This window comes from Alnus glutinosa, chromosome 4 (genome assembly GCF_958979055.1).
Source record: "Alnus glutinosa chromosome 4, dhAlnGlut1.1, whole genome shotgun sequence".
NCBI lineage: Eukaryota > Viridiplantae > Streptophyta > Magnoliopsida > Fagales > Betulaceae > Alnus > Alnus glutinosa.
The window spans coordinates 1,330,761-1,340,438 of NC_084889.1; the positions used below are offsets into that span (position 1 = coordinate 1,330,761).

A 9,678-nucleotide genomic window follows, 5' to 3' on the forward strand; every position below is an offset into this window, starting at 1 on the left:
GGCACATATCCAAAGTCAAGTTCAATTACTCCAACAGTCTAGCGGACGGATAGACAATCAGTGTGATTTTGTTAATCTTATCACCCTATATGTGTTGGGGGTTGCGTGGCTTTAAAATTCATGTTGGTTTTGTTTGAAGTCCTAGTATCATAGCTTAAGCATTATATATCTTATCTTCAAGCTTTTATGTATTTGGTTCAAATGTTTGAGCATCGTTGTATGTCTAGAAAGCAGAGCTTGAATTTAACGATTCTGGAATTATAAGTAAACAGTAGAAATGGAAGGATTGAAAGGCTAACATTGTGTAAAAAATGTGCGTAACTTCTTGTATCCTTTCTTAATTGTGAAAATCAAAGACATATGGGAATTGTGGTTTAACAGGAAGAGTGGAGATGAGATTTGTGCAATTAGCATCATTCATCTTAATGAGGTTTTTAGGTTTTCTTTTGAAGAATTGGGACCCTAAAGTTTGGAACATGCTATCCCCACATCCTTTTTGGAATCTTAGCTTCATTCGAGATGCTCATGATTGGAAAATTGAATCTCTGGATTCTTTTCTTACTCTTTTATACTCCATGAATCCCCTTCCGGGAGTAATGGATAGCATGGTGTGGACTCCTTCGAGCCACCATGGTTTTGCAGTGAAGAGCTACTATACTATGTTACATTCAAGTGAGCATAGTTCATTCCCTTGGAAAAGCATTTGGAAGGTGAAGCCCCCTCCTCGCATTGCTTTCTTATTATGGGCAACGGCTTTGGGTAGAATCCTCACGGTGGACAATCTTAGAAGGCGGAGGTTCAAGCTGATTAACCAGTGTTGCCTCTGTAAGAAGGATGAGGAAACTATTAATTTTTTCTCCTTCATAGTGAGTATGCCGCTGACCTCTGGCACTTAATTCTTAACAGTTTTGGGGTCTCTTGGGTCATGCCTGGTAACATTCTTCAGCTTCTTCATTGTTGTAAATTTCTTGGGCGGGGACATCCTAGAGAAGCTATTTGGAAAGTTATACCTGCCCTTTTAATTTGGAGCATTTTGAGAGAAAAGAATCGTCGGCTCTTTGAGGATAGCGAGACCAATGTGCTTCTTCTTAAATCCTCATTTTTTATATTTCTTTTGGATTTGGCTATTGTTCATGTTCCTAACTTCCCCCTCCGGGAATTTGGTAGATCTGATTTGTTTTCAAGATTCTAGTAGCAGTTAGAACTTTGGTTCTCTTATATACTCTTCGTGTATGAGGGATATACATTTTTTAATAAAATTATTATTATTCATAAAAAATAAATAAATAAAAAAAATAGGAGCCTTTTTAGGACCTGAAGGCTGCCTTATATGAGGCTCCGATTGTGTGAACAATGCATGTATATTTAGGAATGAAGGTGAGGACTTGTTCTTTTTTTTTTTATTTGGGGGGGGTGGGGGGTGGGGGGGGGGGGGGGGGGGGTGGGGTTCACTGCCCTGACTTTCCTTTGGTCTGAATTCAAAAAAGAGGTGATATGTTGAAGATTTGCATTGTGTAGCCCCAAGTAGTAGGGGAGCTTTCTTTCAATTGAGTTTTTGTCTTATTATTGGTAGAGTTCCCATTTACTTTTCTTTTAATATGTTGTTTTCTCCGACTTTTTTGGTTTTCAGTCCCATTAGGATTAAGGAGATTTTTGGTTCATCTAACTACATATTGTTCATCTATAGACTTCCATTTACCATGCTGGTATTGCAAAAGGCTGTGAAGATGGTTTGGAGTCTTCCAAAAGTTATGAGAGTAGCATATGCATTCATGCTTGTCATGCTTCTATGGATGGGATTATGGTCTTTTGGAGCAGCTGGTGTCGTGGCTTCAAGCATGGGTGATGGTCAACGCTGGTGGCTTCTTGTGGTGAGCTGGCAAGTTTTGCTTTTCATTTCATCCGTTGTTATTATGACAAGAATTACAAGAAACTACTATTGGAATGAGTGTCAACTAATGACAGTAATAAAATTTTCTTTTGTCTATCCAGGTTTTATCTGTAAGCTTATTCTGGACAGGTGCAGTCCTCTGTAATACTGTACATGTTATAGTATCTGGGATGGTGTTTCTTGTTCTTATCCATGGTGGTCATGAAGCATCATCACTACCTTCGAATTCCTTGATGAAGTCTTTACGATATGCTGTGACAACATCTTTTGGAAGCATTTGCTATGGATCACTCTTTACAGCTGCTATTCGGACACTACGGTGGGAGGTACACTTGCCAGCATTTGTTACTAATTCACTATTTGCTTTCAAGTTTGAGAGTATGTTTACACTTATCATTAAATGTTTGAAATATACTTCAGATTAGGGGAGTTCGGTCAAAGATTGGCAACAATGAGTGTTTACTTTGCTGTGTTGATTTCCTATTTCATCTTGTGGAGACACTAGTTCGTTTTTTCAACAAGTATGCCTATGTTCAGGTAGTGTTTCTATCTTGGTTATCGTTGTCATGCATGTCTGCATACATGCTTGGGTTCAGAATTCTTTATAATTTGAATTCAGAATGAGAGAGGGAACCCTGGGTTATAAGATGCTTGGGCATGTGGGTTCCGCACCCTGGGTTCTCATTAAGTTATTTATACTTACACTTTTCTGCTTTAGAGAATATCCACACAAGTGATTACTGCAACACAGTTTTGTACATGTGATAGTGAATTAGTACAAATTGCTAAAAATATTATTTTATCACTTTCATCGCCTCTGACTTCTATACAACTTAACATAGCTTCCTAATGTTGTTTGGATATTATGACGACATATAAAAATAGGTAGGTTGCATGACCGCATATTTTCATACGGGTAGTACTACGATATTTATATATAGTTAATGCCTAAAATACTTATAAAGTAAAGCAGGCATTATAACGGCATTAGTATGCTTAAAAGCTTAGTATTTTCCTGTATAAAAATGGGCTTAGTAACCCCATTAGTATAAATAAATAATGGGTATAATATTTAAAAACATACGGACGGCATAACGTCATAATTATGGATAATTCCTATTATACCCTTGTAAAATTTGGGCAAAATAACGGCATTAGTGTAACTAATGCTTAAAAACCTTTTTAAAACTTTGGACAACGTAACAACGTATTTATAGAATATTCAAATGATTTTGGCATCATAATAATTTTTTTGGTAAACAATTATACTACTTTGAATATAAATCTAGAAATACTCTTTTAAGCCTATATTAAACTTTAAAACAACATCATAATCTTATAGTTACAAAAATGAAGGAGATATGTATTAGAGAACTCACCACAAGACTTCTAGAAGAAGAAGAAATAATGAACTCAAAATATCCACTGCTGGCAGAGAGAGAGAGAGTTTTGAGAGGTTTTGTTCTTTTGTTATAAAAGAAAGGTGAATTGAACGTAGGATGCTCTTCCTTCACAAGGGTTTGAAGGGTTGGGATTTGCTTGGATTAAGTTGATCTACGGTTGGGGGAAAATAGTTTTTCACATGGGTGTTGAGTCATTACAGAAAAGGAATAAAAATCATCAGTGCATGATAATATCTCTTATCTTGAAGGAACTAATAGTTGGGTTTTAACTAAAAATGCAAACTAGTTCTTAAAGCTCATCATCAAGGCTTGTTTTGTCTTCCTTAATGAATAAGGGTTGAAATCAAACGGTACTGAGCTTGAATGAGGAAGGAAATATCAAGTCATGATTGGTTTTGATAAATATCAGAAGACAAGTGTTAATTCTGTTCTCTGCATTTCTACATGGATCGAGTGCCATATATTGGAGATTGATCGCCACCTTGGATCGATCTCCAGCTCCAGACCAGGGGTTGTGTAATCCACGAGTGTTTTCGTATCCTTAACGAAGTCCAAAAATCATGAAATTTGAAGGGTAGATAGAGGACTTCGAGTAGAGTTTTCTAACTTTTGAATCAACTAAATCGGAGTTCGTTTGACCCATTTTTCATCAAATTGGAGCCTTAAATGTGACACAATTGACTCTAAATTTCTACTATGTATTTTCCACATTAAAGGTCTTGGGGTAACTGTTTCAGAGAAAAATCCTTCGAATTGATCTTCTATTTCTGAGTTACACCATTATTACGTATAATGAGTAATAAAAGAAATAATATTCTTTATTATCATTTTATTCATGTTTTAATATTCTTTATAAGCCTCAATAATACCAATGAATATTTAATCCTATAAATATTCATATAATCCGTATATTCTTTTCCGATTTACCATTTGTATTATTATTCGGTCTTAAATTCCAATTTAAGATGCTATATTCCAGGATTTAAAATATGGGGTGCTACAAGCCTCAATTTGGGATGGTGGATACTTGATCCACTTTATTGTTTTTTGGATTCTAATTGTTAATTTGATGTTTGTTAAAGTAATTTATTTGTCACCAGATACTGTGGATATTCTTTAAGTAAAGCATGGTTTGCAACCCCTGTTGTCTTCAGATTGCTGTTTGTGGCAAAAGCTTTAACCATTCAGCAAGGGATGCCTGGGAGTTATTCCAGTCAACTGGAGTTGAAGCTCTTGTTGCCTATGATTGTTCAGGTGCAGTTCTGCTAATGGGAACTCTTTTGGGTGGGCTTGTTACTGGAACTTGCTCAGGAGTTTGGACCTGGATTAAATGGAGGGACAAAATGAGCATGGTGGGGTCCACTGCAATGTTGATGGGAATGGTCTTGGTAAGTATTTCCCCTTGGACAAAATTGGTTACTAACTGGTTACAGAAAAAAAAAAAAACACACACACTCACACACGCACACATTTTTGTTACTAATTGGTTGCTGAAATTTCTGGTCAATTGGAAGTACCTAATTTTATAATTTGGTTTAGGAGTGATATACAGAAGCCTAGTATTCTCTTGGACTTGTTGGGTGTGCTGTGATACACAGAAGCCCTAGTATTCTCCGGGACTTGTTGGGTGTGCTGATCTTTATTGGGTGCTGTCAGTTCCCTATATTCCCAACCGAATTCTGAAGCCTTTCAAAACTTTGTAGGGGCCATTGCCCCATTTCGTGTAAAAGTGAGGGTATAGTTGTATTTTCACATTCCATGAAAATGTAAAAAGATAACTATGCCCTCACTGTTACACTTTAGTGTAACACTAATCTTGACATCACTGCTTTGCAACAATTTCCCCGATAATGGATTAGCTTAGGCGGCTGGTTATCCATTCACGCATTCCAGATTCCCATATTTTTGACCATTGGAGATAGTTCTTAACATTGTGTGTAGTGTTACTGCAAATATGTTGCTGTGCAATTTCTATGTGATAGTTACATATAGCATGGATATGTAATATCAGGTGGGAGTGGCAATGGTCGTGGTTGAAAGTGCCGTTACATCGATATACATCTGTTATGCAGAAGATCCATTGTTAATTCATAGATGGGATTCTGAATTTTTTGACCAGATGTCAGAGATGCTACACCAACGTCTTCAGCATAGGAGCGCACGAGCAAGGGAAGTATTAACTCACAATCGGTTTGATGGCCACATTCAAGAAATGCTACATGTTTGAAAAACAACCTGTGTTTACAAAATGCATAATGTAATTCAACTCTCTTCAATTTATTAATTTAAATATAAGTCAACTAAATGAAGATTGTTCAAACATTATTTTCCTGTAACATTGCCACAAATCCAAATTGGGTGAGGCATGTGCCTGTGGGAACGATATGGTTTGTGTAGTGTGGTGGAAGGATCTTGTTTGGGTTTAGTTTCAGTTGAAACTGGACTCATTGGGGTTGAGACACGTGTCTCATTGCAATTGAGGAATTTTTTCTTCTTCTTCATTTTCTAAAAGTCAATTAATTGATTAACATGGACGTTTGAATCATAACAAAAATATCATCAATAAAAAAACATTGCACATGAAAAGAATTTTAATTGATTGAAAAAATCATAGCTAGAATCAATCCCATTGATTTCTCCATTTTGATCAATATCCATCAACCCCCTTCAATTTCTAAATTACTTGATATTTGACAATTTGTTATAATGGCAAAAATGCATGTGCTCAATATCTGGATTGACATGAAACACCAACGTGGGCAGTAGTATCCAAACTGGGGGAGGCATGTCCTTGTGGGAAGAATTTGGTTTGTAGTGTAGTCCAATGCTTCCGTTTTCCAAATTGAAGATACCCATGTCAATCGGCCCATCTGAATAATATGGCAAGGTATCATCAGGTGGCAGCCCGGGAAGTCATTAGCTGAAGCAGATATGGAATGATTGTCTCCCAAGAACAGGGCATCATCTCCTATGTTTTTCACTTTCACCCGCTCCACTACCCTTCCACTCTTATCATCTAGCACAAGCTTGTACACCTCAAAAAGACCAGACATACCTTGATCCCAGGCCGCCAAGAATTGAAGAACTTTCATAGCAGCAACAAATCTCCGCTAGATGTTTCTACCAGATGTGTCTCGTAGGCATACTCCAAGTCCAAATCTGCCTCATGAGGACCCAAATGTATATATTGTAAAAAAAATTACCAAAAATTTTACTATATATTTTAAGGACAAAAATTTCATACAAACTAGCATTTAAAATCGATATGTATCATTTTAATTTTTTAAAAAATATATGCTTGTCAAATACAAGAGACACATGTCATTATTAGAAGTTTTTTTAGAAGAAATTCTGTCCATATTTTAATTCTATCTCAAATCTTGACTTACACTCTCCCACGGATATTAATTTCATATTAGAGCCCACTTCCACTGACTGCCGTTCAGTTCATTGGTCCTAATCATATAAAATGGATTTTCTCTTACAAATTTAAATAAATAAATAAACCCAATATTTCCTAATATTTTAAACCTTGGGGGTGATTGTAATTTTCTAGTTAACGGCAATATAATTACAACAATTACTCATCAAACCTTTTAATTGTACTTTCACATCAAACCCAAAAGTTTTGACTTCGTTTGTTAATATTTTGAAGATTTTTCTTTTGAAGGGCAGCAAAAAAGCTTATGAAACAGAAAATGAAATCACCACAGGTCCACAAGTATGGGAAATATAAAAGATACATGCAAATGGATCGGACTGTGTGGAGGAATGTATTAGGTTTGTAACTCCATAGTTTTACATCAAACTCGTTATTTCAAAATTTTCACCAAATAATAGAGAAATTTCTCAAAATCTCTCTTACATCGAGCTCTCCATAGTTTCCTCAAAATAACCCACGTCAAAAACTCTCTCCAAATTTACCTCCGATCTACTCTTACGCCATTCATTTTATATCATTTTATTTCAATTCTCCCGCTTCTTCACTTTCATCCCCGCCTTCCGCTTTTTGTGCATATCTCTCTGAGTGCAATTTCTTCACTGACTGCGATTTTGTCAAAGGTAGATCTGTGGAAGGAAAGTTGAAAGTGGAACCTTTGAGTTTGAGTTCAAATAGAAGATGGAAGAGCGTAGAAGAAGCCTAGTAGAGATAAGGTAGGCGTGCACTTGTGGGTACGTGGCAGAAGATGAAGGAAGCTTGCAGGAAGTGGGGAACAACTGGAGGCTACTAAGGCTTGACTAAACGGGGCGTTTTGGGTTAAAAAAACAATAAAAATAAAATAAAATGTAGGACGTTGAATGAAGGGAATTGGCTGATTGTTGGTGCAATTTTGATGTTCATGAAAGTAGTTAATTAAAGTAGGGGGTAATTACCTTTTCCTCCCATCAACTACCAGTCATTGTCAACATGCCCCCATGAACTGACACCTCGACCAAAAGAGAGCATCCAACTACCATCGTTACCCACTTTGCCCCCATCCGTCAGAAGATTCCGTTAACTTTGATGGAATATTCCATTTTTGGGTGTTAATTTTTGTTTAAAGACCAAAATGCCCTCTACAGTAATTAATAAAAAAATATTAAAATTAATATATTTTTTTGTTTTTAAAAAAAAAACCAAAAACAAAAATTAATCTAAGGGTGGCGCCCTTTTTCAATTTTTTTTTTTTAAATATTAATTTTAATATTTTTTTATTAATTACTGTAGAGGGCATTTTGGTCTTTGTGTGAATTAGACTGATGAATGGGGGCAAAGTGGGTAACGATGGTAGTTGGATGCTCTCTTTTGGTCGAGGTGTCAGTTCATGAGAGCATGTTGACAATGGCTGGTAGTTGGTGGGGGGAAAATGTAATTACCCCTTAAAGTAGTTATTCTTAAAACCAATAAAAAATAATATATGGTTAAAATAGAGAAATGCTTAGAGAATTTGATGTATGAGTTACTTTAAAAGTGATGGATAAAATCAAAAAAAGTACATTGTTTAGGTTAAATTTTGAAAAAAATTTGGAGAGCTTGATAATAATGCTCTAAGTCAGGCAGTGCTGTCATATCTCAATGGATGTACTTTTGATGTTAATTTAAATGTCACTAATATAGTTCTTATTCCTAAAGTGAATTCCCCTTCTAAACTCTGATTATAAGCCGATTAGTCCATGTAATATTTTATATATCATTTCAAAAGTTCTAGCTAATCGCCTAAAAATCATTCTTCCCCATATTATTCACCGGAACAAAGTGCTTTTGTTCCAGAGCGCTTAATTACTGATAATGTTCCAAGGCACTTAATTACTGATAATGTTCTTGTAGCTTTTGAGACTTTCCACACAATAGCTACAAGAATAGCGGGGAAAGAAGGTTATATGGCACTTAAACTCAATATAAGCAAAGCATATGATATGATGGAGTGGAATTTTTTAGAGGTTACGCTTTGCAAGCTTGGACTTGCAGAAAGGTGGATTAATCTCTTGATGCTGTGTGGTCGTACGGTTACTTACTCTATTTTGATAAATGGCAGGCCACACGAGCATATTGTTCCCTCCCGAGGTTTGAGACAAGGTGACCCATTATTTCCTTATCTCTTTATTTTATATGTTGAGGCTTTAAGCTCTTTGATTCGCTTTGTTGGAAGTGAAGGGAACATTATTGGCGTTCCTATCTCACGTGGTGGGTTAAGGATTAATCATTTATTTTTTGCAGACAATAGTCTTCTATTTTGCAAAGCTAATTTGAGAGAATGGAGGTGTGTTTAAGACCTTTTGACTAATTACGAGGCAACTTCAGGCCAGAAAATTAATAGGCATAAAACTTCAGTTTATTTCAGTAAGAACACAAGGCAGGAGACTCGGGTGGCTCTTATGCAAGAGGTGGGTGCAGATTCTGTACAACAATTTGAGAGGTATCTAGGGCTTCTAGCTTTAATTGGGCGATATAGGGTTTCCTCTTTTAATTTCATAAAGGGAAAAATTTGGACCAAGCTTAATGGTTGGAAGGAGAAGCTTCTCACGCATGCAGGTAAGGAAATCCTTTTGAAGACAGCCATTCAAGTGATCCCCATTTATACAATGAGTGTTTTCCGACTCCCCAAAACACTGCTAAAGGGGATTAATTCTTTAATAGGCAAGTTTTGGTGGGGTTTTAAGGAAAAGACAAACAAAAATAGCTTGGATGTCGTGGAAGCAGATGGGATGGAGTAAAGATCTTGGGGGGTTAGGATGTAGGGAACTAGATTGTTTTAATGTGGCAATGTTGGCAAAACAGGCTTGGAGGTTGTTGCAGTTTCTTGAATCCCTAGTAGCGCGAGTAATGCAAGATAAGTACTACCTGAGAGTTAATTTTCTTGGGTCTGTGTTAGGTAAAAGACCTTATTATGACTGGAGGAGCAT

General features: G+C 36.3%; 1 protein-coding gene across 2 annotated transcripts in view; it reads left to right on the forward strand.

Moving 5' to 3' along the window:
- The window catches only part of LOC133866783 (uncharacterized), a 6,409-nt gene extending 614 nt beyond the window's left edge, over window positions 1-5,795 (forward strand). The window contains exons 2-6 of one of the 2 annotated variants that reach the window (XM_062303418.1): window positions 1,688-1,871; window positions 1,993-2,217; window positions 2,312-2,428; window positions 4,449-4,682; window positions 4,834-5,181. In XM_062303418.1, coding sequence (XP_062159402.1) covers window positions 1,701-1,871; window positions 1,993-2,217; window positions 2,312-2,428; window positions 4,449-4,682; window positions 4,834-4,839 — 753 coding nt within the window. In that variant the 5' untranslated portion in view covers window positions 1,688-1,700 and the 3' untranslated portion in view covers window positions 4,840-5,181. Of the gene's footprint in view, window positions 1-1,687; window positions 1,872-1,992; window positions 2,218-2,311; window positions 2,429-4,448; window positions 4,683-4,833; window positions 5,182-5,305 lie in introns of those variants that run through there. The other variant, XM_062303417.1, reaches the window with a different exon arrangement.
- Window positions 5,796-9,678: the final 3,883 nt, after the last annotated feature.